The following is a 12,174-nucleotide window of genomic DNA, read 5'->3' on the forward strand; positions in this document are numbered from 1 at the left end:
TGGTTTAAAAAATCAGTTTATTTTACCTTACAAATGATAAATAATTTGTTTTAAAAAAATTCATTTCAAGTGTGTTTTACTTCATGTTCCAATATTAAAATACCTTTCCCTTCTCCCCCCACCCCCTTAAGTGATTGATACAAAAATAATTGTGACCAATTTTTTTTTTTTTCCTCTTTCTCAAAAATTCCTGTATTTTAGGCAAAAAGGCACACTGTGAAGGCTTTTCACCAGGAGGCACAGGAGGTTCCTAAAGACCCCAAGAGCTTCTCTCCCCTCTGTGCTTGTCCTAATTTGAGTGGAAGAGGACACAGAACCAAGCAGCACTTCCAGCGCTTTTTGTCTGATCCCTCCAGGAATATTCCAGAGCCAAGGACAACTTCAGTGTCATCCTTGTTTAACATATGGGGGGAACCAAGGCACAGCAAAGCAGTACAGTTATTTAAGAGCTTCTTGTGAATAGCTGGCAGAGCAGGACGTAAAACTGGATGTGGATGTAGGATCCTGTCTTCTTCAAAACCCACCTGGCATCCTCCTCTCCCCCTGCAACCACAGGGTCAGGCTGGTAGTCACGAGTCTCTAGATGTTTCTTTCTTAGTGGAACAGTCACAAGACCAACACAAAAAGTTGGGCCTTCACTAGTCTAGATAGGGATTAATTCAAGCCCTAATTACCAGCCCTTTAGGGGCACAGGATGCTGGGCTATATCCCCCAGTGTATCTTCCATCCACGGGGGGATAAAACAGCCAGTCAGGCACTAGGAAAAAGCTACAGGCAGGTTCTTGCTTTGGGTGGGCTTCAAACCTTCCTTGTTCAGGGGTGTGGTCCCAAAATTCAGCTGTTTCCCCGTGGTTGTGTCACCAGGAGGTGGTGAAGGCAGCGAAGGGGGTTCTTCAGTGGCAGACATGTTTGGCAACCCAGGTCAGCAAGATCCTTGCCCTGCCCGCTCAGCTCGAGGCTGGGAAGCGCCCCTTGGAGCTCCAGAGCAGGGCAGCACACCCCTTTCCCTGTGCTTCACCCCAAAACCTGCATCTCCTGCTCCGGGGAGCCAGAGCATCACCACCCAGCCAGCTGAGCCTGCTTGTCACAGCACGGGGCGAGGAAAGGCACACACACAGAGCACAAGGCACCACTGTGAACAGCATTCCTTCTTCGGAGCAGCCAGCCCCCTGCCGGGGCAGAGGAGCCACCCCTGGGAAGTCTGGCCTGGCTCTAGGTTTCCTCATCCCAGAGGCAGAGCTGCTTTTGAGGCACGTAGTAGTCGAAGGTGTAGCCCTTCTGGCAGCTGCGGATGCCGCACTTGTAGGAGGACACCTTGCCGCCGGCGTCGCGGCTCCGGCAGTACTTGAGCATGCAGGGGTACCACTCGATGCTCAGCGAGTAGCTGCAGATGCAGGGCTTCCAGCGGTCCAGGCACAGCCGGCAGCGCTGCAGCTCCGGCAGGTCCGAGCCCTGCGGCAGCACCTCGAACATGGAGCCGTCCACCCCTGCGGGAGCAAGCACAGACACAGCTCGGCACCGAGGGAAGACAAAGGAGAGAGACACCAAAACCGACCCCACACGGCCCCCAGGCTGAGGAGGAGGATGGACAGAGCTTTTCCAAGGGCTGTTGGTGCTCAAATCTGAATGGGAACTGCAGGAGAAATACAAAAGCCCAAGGAAAACAAGGTCCAGCAGAGCCCTGTGGCAACACCTCAAATGTGGAGCTGCCCACCCCTGTGGGAACAGCTCAGGGTGGAGCAGCCAGAGGGGAGAGCCACCAAAGCCAGCAATGCTATCCCCACACAGCCCCCAGCTGAGGAACAGGCTGGACAGAGGCTTCCAAGGATTTAAATCTTGATGGGAAACACAGGAGAACAAAAGGAAAGCAAGGTCCAGCACCTCGAGCAGACATCCCTCAGGGTGCTGCCATGAGATAAAGCCAAAGGAAACAGCCACCAAAGATACTCTGGTATCTCTGCACAGTCCCCAGGTCAAGGAAGAGGTTGGACAGAGCCATCTCCAGGGACTTAAACCTGAATAGGAACCACAGGAGAACAAAAGACCCCGAGGGAGAGTAAGCCAGAAGACACAAAGCCAACATCTTTCCTCTGGGCGGTGGAGCAGGTGAGAGGTTAAATCCCAAATTAGGTTCACTGGGGGAGCGCCAGCAGCAGGAGAGAGATCTGCTAACACACACTGCTGCAGGGTGACACACGTGCCTCAGAGCCAAAACAGTCGGTGCTGATCCCCAGAAACCTGGCAGGAGCCATCCCAGCACCGTGCCAGCCCACTGACAGGAGCAGGGAACTCACCTTTCTCCAGCCAGAACTTGACATCCTCCTCGCGGGTGTAAATGGCCTCCCTGGCCTCTGCGCACACGTTGTGGATGTGGGAGCTCAGCTGCGCTGCCTTGCTGAAGTTCACAGCCACGTCCATGCTGAGATGCTCCAAACCTCGCACCTCCTCTGCCTGCCTCACTGTCCGGGGGTTTTTCTGCAGGGGAAATCATCACAACTTCAATCCTGGGTGCATCTTGTTCCTTACAGCACATTGTGATGTGGTGCCAACAGCAGATGTGAGAACAGATGTGCACCTGCACCCTGCCTGGGTGAGAGGCACTTTAAAATAACCTGTTGATACTGAAACCACCACGCTTTACCACTGCCTGTGGTGGTTTCTCCATGTTTTGTCCTGATAAATGGTCCCAGATCAGCACTGGCTTCATTTGGGCCGGGATTTTCACAGCCACTCCTGACACAAATTAGGCTGAACTAAATCACGACACAAACGAGGCACAACGAAATTTCAAGTGCTTTCCTAGAACAGGATCAATACTGCTGATGAACTCAGTTTCACACCAAATCCCTCAAGCAGGAGGGGTGGTCAGAGGTGGGTTGAAGAGCTGAGCAGCCAGGCAGCTGCCTGGGAATGGGAATCCAGGCAGGATAAGTGAGAATTCCTGGCTGGATGAGAGGATGGATCCTGTACCTGCCGCAGCTTTGCCATGGACTCGCTGGGGATGATCTCGTTGCGGTGCAGCCGGGTCACAAAGCAGAGAGCCTGGAACTGGCTCTGGCCCCTCTCCAGCTCCCCAAGGATTAAGGCACGGAAAATCTTCACCTCCTGACAGAGACAGAAATAACAAGAGTGAGAGCTGCAAGTCTTTGGCATCAGTGAGATGAATTGAGAGGTTGGGGTCAAAGAGAAAGGCTCCAGCTCAAAAACAAAGCCAAAGGTCTCATACTTGTGCTGCCTGAGCACAGGAGTGTGGTCCCAGCTCCAGTGCCACCCCAAAGCCTGCAGCAGAATCCCTGGTGCCTGCAGAGAATGAAGGGTTTTTCACAGTCCCACTGTGGCAAGGAGAAATTGCTGCCAGCTCACATCCCACATCCAACAGCTGAGGGTTTCTGTGCTTTCCCAAGAAGGGAAGCAGAGCTCCAAGGAGCCTCGTTTGGTTTTCTTGAGCAAATATCACACAGCCATTATCTTCATGCCTTACTGAGTAAGCAGCCCCAGATTTCCTCTGCTGTCTTCCCTCGCTTGCTTCTTGACAAGTGGCATAGTGGAGAAAAAGTTACTCATCCCTGAAGGTGTGGAACAGAAGTGAAAATGAAATTGTTAAAGGCAGAAGGAGCCACTATGATCAGCTGCAGCTGACTTCCTCTTCTGTCCAGGTCACTAATTTTGTCATTTTATATGACATGGATCGCAGTCCTTTCCAGAACTGGCTTGGGAATCAGTCACAGTCACAGAATTCCTTGGTCAACAGCAAAGCCTCCCTGTGTCCTGCTCTGGCACCAAACCCTGAATTCTTGCAGGGATCAATCCCTGCCTCTGGCCTCTGGGGCAGATTCCTCTGTGGGAATCTGCCACCCCTCGGTGCCAGCCCATCCCAATCCAAGGGTTAAGCAGGACTGGAACAGGGAGAGCAACCCCAGCCTTTGGCACCTCCTGCAGCCAAACCTCTCCCCAGAGAGCTGGGCAGCTCCTGGTGGCAGGAGGCAGAGCTGTGCCACCCCTCTCCTCCTGAGCTGCTCCTTACCTCTCTCTGCCCCAGAAAAGAACATTTCTCTTTCCCAGCTGAGCTTTCCTGAGCTCACAGAGCCCACTATTTATTTCCTGCCTTCTCTTCCGTGGCCAGAAGGAGAACGGGAATGCCATTCCGTGCACATCTGGACAGCTGCAAGAACAGCATTCCCACCCCCAGGATGGGAGAAATCATCTTGCTGGTGCAATTGTTGACTGCACAACAAGGAGCAGGGCATGGAGGAGGCTTGAGAAAAGAGAGACTCCAAAAATTCTTGTGAAATTGCTATGGAATCATTACCTTTTTTTTTTTGAGAGAGAGATTTAATGGGGAGATGTCCCACCGAGGCACTGGCACCACTGGAACAACACACATTCCTCATCCACATTTGGTCCAGCTGCCTTCCAGCTTCCAGCTGGGAGCTCCCACAGCATGCAGGGCCCATGGATGAGCAGACTAAAACCAGGAGCTGACTCTGGCATATTCCTCAGCTGCGGATTTAATTCTAATTCCCTTTGAACAGTCTGGGAAAAGCAAGCAGGGATAGCCACGTTTTGCATTCAGGCCGAAATCTCCTCCACAGGCAGGAGGAGATTAAAAACAGTGCAGCACTTCCCAGGTTGGAGGCAATTTTTGTAAAATGAGAACGTGCTGAGCAGCTGATTAATCCTCCTGATCCGTCTGTTTAAGAATTAGCCTTCAGCCAGCCGGCTCTTTCCTCCTCAGGGCTGATGCAGACAAGGAATTCACAACTCCCTGTGCCCAAACTCCAGGTGCCAGGGATTTCCAGAGCATTTGTTGACACCAAGGGAGATGCACTGAGACAGGCAGGAATGGGCTGGGTTGCCAGCACTGAAATAGATTTTAAAAAGCTGTTTTTTCAAGGATCTGGCTCCTGTAGCACGAGTTGTCCTGAGGGGAGAAATCCCACCTTTACCTCCGAGCAAAGCCAAAGTGGACTTTGCAGCGGCCACTCTGTCCTGAGCAAAATCAGATTCTTCTCTTCCCTGCTCTGTCCCAAATCCTTGCTTGGCTTTGACCCAGCTCTCCAGCAACCCCAGGTGGAGCAGGAACCAAACCATGCTGCTTAGAAAAGATTCCACAGGGCAAGAGGCACCAAAACTTCTCCCCCTTGGAGAGCACCTTCCCCTGCCCGGCCTCCTCACCTCCTTCCCGGCAGGAAAAGCAGTGGATCAGAGCCAAGGTGGGTACCCAGCCAAGGCAGCAAACAGCACCTTTACCTCTGGCTTCCTGCAGAATTTCCCAGCAGGGAACAAGTCCCAGCAGAGCAGAGCAGAGCGGGGACTCTCGGGATGAACTCAGGCTGGGGGCGTGGGGAATCCTCAGCCCTGAGTGGGAGCAGTGACAGCTGGGCTTTGGCTTTGGGTGACAAACACTCCAGGGAACAACCAGCCCTGCAGCAAGGCCACAGCAGCTCCTCATGGCAGCACAAAATCAGAGTTCCCAGCTCTCAAAATCCCGGGGCTGCCCGTCCCTACCAAAGGCATTTCCAAAGAGGAGCAGGGAAATCATCCAACTTCTTCCCTCCTCACCCTGTCCTCAGCCAGAGGCTGTCATCTGGGGGGTGAGAGCAGCTCAGCCCCCCTGCCTGGGGTTTATTCCAGCAGGGATTTACAAGCCTGTGTGGTCCAGCTCCCAGCCCAGCAACGTTTCCACGTCGAGTGGAGCAAAGCAGTTCCCAGGGAAATAAATCATTTCAGTGCCTTCCTCCCTGCATCCCATTCAGCTCTCCTGCCAAATTTCTCTCCCCTAAGGACATCAGTGCTGCTGTGGGGACCCGGTTTTGTCTTTGCAGTGGCACAGGAGAATGTGCTGCTGGGGACATGGGGTGACACCAGCACTGCTGGACCCAATTCTGCACACTGTCAGCAGCCTTTGCCCCAGGGAACGAGCACAGCTGGCCAGAATTCCATCAGTTTGCACAGCACAGGGAACTTGGTGTTGCATCCACACTGGAGGTCCAGCCAGCTGAGCTCCTCTGAATGGGTGGGGATTATAGTTTTTAACCCCTCTGTCTCTGGAAATGGCTGGGATGGAGAATTTGGCTGTGCTGCTTCTTATATTCGGGTATCTATAAAGGCAAATCAAGGATGTGCTGGGATAGGAGGAATAAAAAGCATTTTCTGAGCACTAAGTAAGTTTTAATGAGTTTTAATGAGCCCTCACAAAGCCTCCTGAATGTCCCTCATTTCCTACTTTTGGTATGTGTTCAGAGAAGAATCTGCTCTCCAAACCACACAGATAAAATCTGTGGTCAGACGCTTTCCTGTGTCACCTGGTGATTTGTCACCTAACACGTGGCATGAGGAAATTCTGACACTACCCCCCCCAAAACATCACACAATGTTTTATCCAGCTGTATCAACACTGAAAGGATTGGCAGTGCAAGGGTTAAAACACTACCCAGGCTTCCTGCCTTGTGTTTCCAAGCCCAACTTTTCCAGCAATCAAAAGGGAAGAGAAATTTCTCTCTATCTTTGTGCTGACCTTGAAATAAACCCACCCACTTTGTTCTCAGGCCGTGTTTAACAACTGGCAACATCTCTCCCTTCCGATCAGACCCAACATTCAGGCTTGCTGAGCCCCCTCATTATTTTTTTTTGCAATACATTTTATGCCTGAGCACAGAAAAAGAAGTGTTTTCATTCCCTTCTTTCAAACTGCAAGAAAAGAAAGGGTCACCCCTGCTCTGCCCAAGAAACACCGAGTCCCAGTTTGAACTGGCACTGAGCAGTTTGTGCTGCACCAAAGAGGAAATATAACCTGGTGTGCTCTGAGGACACAGCTCCCCCAGGTCCAGCTCTGGAGGGAAGGCAGGGATGGAAGAGCAATGAAAATCCCAGCCCTGTGGAAGCCCCAGGCACTGCTCAAGTCCCACCAGTGTCAGAGCAAAGCAACGAACAATGATCTCATTTAGCTCCTTTCTTCTCCAGCCCCTGGTCTGGCAACCACAAATTGCCAGCAGAGAAAAAAAAAAAAAATAATAAAAAAAATAGTAAATAAACCCCTGATTTTGGACAAACCCCCTGCAGTTTGAGCCAGAGGAGTGGAAAAATCATTTGTGGAAAAAACCCCAGCATCCTGGCCACATCATCAGGCTCAAGAGCAGCAGATCAACAATCCCAGCTGCTCTTGGGAATGCTCAGAACCCCACGACCTTCAGTGTTGTGTAATTTTGGGAAGAGAAGCAGCAGGGCAGAACAGGGAACTGTGTGGGTGCAGCTGGGGCAGGTCAGAGGGGGAAGCCCAGCCAGGCTGCTGCCTGCTCACACATTACTCACCTCACCACAAAGCCAGCTAGCTCCCTGCTCCTTTCTGGTTCCCTGGCTTTTCCCAGCTATTTTCCAGCAAATCCATGGAGCAGAGAGAGTCAGGCCCCAGCTGCCCTAAAACTGAGGATCGGGAATGCACTTCTGCATGCCGGATGCTTGCAAAGCCCTCCAGGGACCATCACTTCCAGCAGGGGCTGTGGAGCTCAGGATTTAATCTATGGACTCAAAACACCTCCAGAGAACCCCAACCCAGAAGAAACTCAGCTCTAATAAGGATGGGAGGGAGAGAAGATGTAACACACACTCAGTCGGGTTTGTGGGTGAGCTCTGAGCTCTCAGGAAGAGCTGAAGCTAGTGGAAAATGCTGAAAAAAATCACCAGCTCAGCACAGGTCATGTCCCAGGTTCCCAAAGGACCTGCCTAGAGTGAGTTTGGATTTCCCTCGCCTGGGAATGTGCAAGTTTGCAATTATTTAATGTTTTTTTTAATAGGAGTCACAGGGCTGCTTCCCTGCACGTGTGCTGGAGTATTTCAAACATGCCACCACTTCCAAAACCACCACAGCTTCTGCTGGCACCTCGGAGAGGAAAAGGGACATCTGAGGGGCTGGCTGGCTGAGATTAAATGGGGAAGAGGCACCAGAACAATTCCTGGCAAAAAGGCTCCAAGGTTCACAGCAGGCTGGGACACCTTCCCAGCTCATGGCTCTGGGCTTCCTCCTCTGCAAAGCAAAGTCCACCTGAGCAAACAGCCGGGATGAGGGGTTGGAATGAGATAACACCACTGTGCCACCCTGGGCAAACTGCTCTTCCCTGGGCAGCGGGAAGTTCCCTGCATCCAGCCAGGACTGGCATCTCCATGCCCACGGGACTTGGGGGATTTGGGGCTTCAGCTCAGCAGCATCAGCTCCCTGCACTGCGGGCAGTGTACAGCAGGGCTGGGGTCACTCAAACCCCTCAAACACACCCCACAGGAGCAGGAACCCACCTAAGGGATTAACTGTACCCCACAGCATCCGAGAGAGCTATCCCAGAGCCACAGCAGAGCGTGGACAGCCCCACACCGGAGCCAGGAGCCCGAAATCTCCCCAGCCCAGCCTCTCCTGCCCTGACCCCGCTCCGTGCCTGGCTGTGCTGAGCCTGCCACGCCAAACTGTGCAAAACCGTGCTGCCCACAGCTCAGCCAGGAGCATCAGAGCTGCCTCAGCTGGGAAACTGCTGTCCAGCCCCGCTGGGATCCTGTAGCAGCTGTTTCCAGCCTGGAGGCACAGGTGGGACACCGGTGGGGACAGCCAGCCTGGTGAGCTGTCCTGGAGCTGTGCCGGAGAGCTCGGGCAAAGCCCTGGACGGTGCGAGAGGATGGATGGACGGACTTTTCCTTGTGCATTCCTTCCATGCCTCTGAAATCTGGCTCCGGGACCCCCAGAAATGATTCTCCAGCTTCCGAGCTGGGATGGACTCGGGTCTGGAAGGAGGACGGGAAGGATCGCCATCCCCAGCGCTCACCCCACACGTACAGAGTGCACAAAGAGCCCTGACCAGACCCTCCCGCGAGGTGCCAGGGCCAGCGCTCCCATCCCGCAGCCTTCACCCTCCTCCACGGGGGATGCTCTCGTTCCTATCCGAAACCCCCGGGGATGCTCTCGTTCCTATCCGAAACCCCCGGGGATGCTCTCGTTCCTATCCGAAACCCCCGGGGATGCTCTCGTTCCTATCCGAAACCCCCGGGGATGCTCTCGTTCCTATCCGAAACCCCCGGGGATGCTCTCGTTCCTATCCGAAACTCCCGTGGATGCTCTCCCAGTCCCGTTCCTATCCGAAACCCCCGGGGATGCTCTCCCAGTCCCGTTCCTATCCGAAACCCCCGGGGATGCTCTCCCAGTCCCGTTCCTATCCGAAACCCCCGGGAACGCTCTCCTTGCTCCATCCATGCCCAAACCCCCGGGGATGCTCTTCCCGCTCCGTACCGGTCTGAACACTCCGGGGATGCTCTCCCCACCTCGCTCCCCGTCCGAACCCCCGGGGATGCTCTCCCCCGCCCCGTACCTGTCTGAAATCCGCCGTGAGCGTGACGAGGGCGCCGTCGGCCGCCCTTAGCTCCAGGCTGACGCAGTCGGCCCCGCTGTCGGCCTGCAGGCTCTCCTCCGTCACCTGCCCGCCGGGCAGCCGCACCCGCACCCGCAGCTCTGCCCGCGCCGCGGGGCCGGGCAGCGGGGCCAGCGCCAGCCACAGCAGCGCGGGCAGCGCCGGCAGCCGCGGCCCCGGGCCGCGCATCCCCCCGAGCCCCGGGCTCAGGGCAGGGCGCGCATGGGGCGGGGGGCGCGGGCGGAGCGCGGAAGGCGGCGGGGGAAGGCGGCCCCGCCGCGCCCCCGGCCCCGCGGGGGTGGCTCGCTCGCCCGGCTCATTCAGAGCCCGCTCGCTCCGTCCCTCCCTCCCTCCCTCCCTCCCTCCCTCCCCGCGCCGGCTCTGCCCGCGCCCCCCGCCCGTCACTTCCCCCCTGGACCCGGGACGGCCCCGCCGAGCAGCGCCCGCCCCGTCGTTAAAGGAACAGCGCCGGGACGGGCGGGGAGCGGCGAGCGGCGGCCGAGCCCCGGCTGTGTGCATGGATCCATCATCCCGAGCCCCGGCTGTGTGCATGGATCCATCATCCAGAGCCTCTGCTGTGTGCATGGATCCATCATCCAGAGCCCCGGCTGTGTGCATGGATCCATCACCCAGAGCCCTGGGTGTGTGCATGGATCCATCATCCAGAGCTCCGGCTGTGTGCATGGATCCATCACCCAGAGCCCTGGCTGTGTGCATGGATCCATCATCCAGAGCTCCGGCTGTGTGCATGGATCCATCATCCCGAGCCCCGGCTGTGTGCATGGATCCATCATCCCGAGCCTCTGCTGTGTGCATGGATCCATCATCCCGAGCCCCGGCTGTGTGCATGGATCCATCATCCAGAGCCCTGGCTGTGTGCATGGATCCATCATCCAGAGCCCAAACCCTGTAGATCCATCATCCCGAGCCCTGGCTGTGTGCATGGATCCATCACCCAGAGCCCTGAACCCACGGATCTATAATCCAGAGCCCTGGCTGTGTATGTGGATCCATCATCCAGATCCCCAACCCCGTGGATCCATCATTTACAGCCCCACACACGTGGATCCATCATCCAGAACCCCACCCTGCACACACAGATCCATCTCCTGCAGCCTGGAGAGAGGTTCTGTTCCTGCCTGCTCCGTGGCTCTCCCTCATTCCTGCTGTGTTTTTTGCCTGGCTGCAAAGTGCAGCTGGAAAGGAGAAGGGAGGGCAGCGTTCAGGCAAAGCCCAGCTCAAATCATGGAATCATGGAATGGTTTGGGTTGGAAGGGGCCTTAAAGATCACATAAAGTTCCACCTTCATCTTAAGGACACCTTCCTGTAGCCCAGGTTGCTCAGAGCTCCATCCAAGCCAGCCTTGAACACCTCCAGGGATGGGGAAGCCACAATGAAATACCCTCAGAGTTTTCTGAATGTGTTCTTGCTGCGAGTCAGATGATATTGATGTGATTCCTCAGGCTCCCAGTGCCACAGGTCTGGTGTGAGCCACGCTGGAGGCATCCCTGCCTCTGAGGATGTAACTGGGACACCTTCAAAGTCTCTCCCAGAAATGAGGGACCTGTGTTACCTCAGAGCCTGCAGCTCACTCTCCAAACACCCCCAATCTGCCCTTCACCTTCCCGGTTCTGTGATCATTTCCAGATGGGCAGATGCTGCTGAAGGGCCCCTTTGATTTCAAAAGGTCTCTGCAAACACAAAGGTCACTGTGGCAGCAGGATCAGGGCCTCAGAGAAAGAACTATGTGAGGAGGAGCACAGAAATAAATGGAAACAACCATTTAAAGCCACACTTCCAGGCAGGGAGATCACTCTTGTCCAAATAGTGCTTTTTGTGTGACCTCACATAAGCTTTGACCCTAAATTTTCACAGCTCCCCTCAAGCAAAATTGACTCCTTGAAATGTTTCTCAGGACAACAGCAGTGCTAAAAATAAGAGAAGGAAAAGTTAAGAGGCAGAAACAAGGGAGGAAAGCGAAGGCTCAGCTCGGATACAAAAAGAGAGGGAGGGCCCACAAGGTAGGAAGGCACAGAAAGATCCTCATGACAAAAGCTGCAAAAGGAGAAGGCCCCACTCACACACTGAATTTATTCAGAGGAGATTATGCAAAAAACCAGGAGGATCCCAGCAGGGGCTGGAGGGAAGAGCACAAACAACCCTTAGAGGGCTTCCAGTCCAGAGCGTTCTTCTCATCCCAAATCTGGACTGCACATCCCTGTGGCACCGGGGCTAACTCAGGTTTTATCTGAGCCCTGGATCCTGGGGTGTGAGAGGTGATTCGGGACCGTCCCTCTCTGTGCTGCTGCAGCCAAGCTGCCTTGGAGTACGTGCTGTTCTTTTCCTCCTGGTAGCTCCTAGAGCAGAGGAAATCAGCAGTTTGGCTCAGGGAGCTCTTCCCGAGGCTCAGCAGCTTGCCAGGAATGCTGGAATGCTCCTGCAGATTGCAATTCTGACCTGGGAACGGTGGGTTTGATCCCAGTCCCAGAAATGAATGGACACGCAGATAAGAAATACTGCAAGGGGATTAAAAATACTGCCAGGCAATAGAATTAAAGAGCAAGGAGCTGTTTGGGAGAAGAAAAACAATCAGGGAGCACAGGAGGGACAGCTTTGCTGAGATTTGAAAAGGACTGGAGGCTGCCAAGGGACAGAGTGGTCAGCAGGTGATGGTGAAGAGTGAACAAGTGCAGCTCCAAGACTTTGGGACAGGTCTGAGTGGCCAAACCAACGCTTTACTGGTGTCCAGCAGCTTTTGTACCTTTGCTGTTTGCTGCCGTGGGGCAGC

General features: G+C 54.6%; 1 protein-coding gene across 1 annotated transcript; it reads right to left on the reverse strand.

Moving 5' to 3' along the window:
• On the reverse strand, nt 1-9,605 carry OAF (out at first homolog). The gene is made up of 4 exons (XM_086861033.1): nt 9,348-9,605; nt 2,971-3,105; nt 2,295-2,475; nt 1-1,487 (listed from the first exon to the last, which is right to left on the reverse strand). Exons 1-4 carry the CDS (start codon nt 9,573-9,575, stop codon nt 1,213-1,215), a joined length of 819 nt encoding a protein of 272 aa, XP_086717159.1. The 5' UTR covers nt 9,576-9,605; the 3' UTR covers nt 1-1,212.
• Nucleotides 9,606-12,174: the final 2,569 nt, after the last annotated feature.

This window comes from Cyanistes caeruleus, chromosome 23 (genome assembly GCF_971803275.1).
Source record: "Cyanistes caeruleus chromosome 23, bCyaCae1.hap1.1, whole genome shotgun sequence".
Lineage (NCBI taxonomy): Eukaryota > Metazoa > Chordata > Aves > Passeriformes > Paridae > Cyanistes > Cyanistes caeruleus.

Coding starts and splice junctions, on each gene's coding strand:
- OAF (XM_086861033.1), bottom strand. CDS start 9,575: ATGCGCGGCCCGGGGCCGCGGCTGCCGGCGCTGCCCGCGCTGCTGTGG. Junction 3,106..9,347: donor TCACGGCGGATTTCAGACAG/GTACGGGGCGGG, acceptor TGTCTCTGTCAG/GAGGTGAAGATTTTCCGTGC. Junction 1,488..2,294: donor CAAGTTCTGGCTGGAGAAAG/GTGAGTTCCCTG, acceptor TTGCTCCCGCAG/GGGTGGACGGCTCCATGTTC.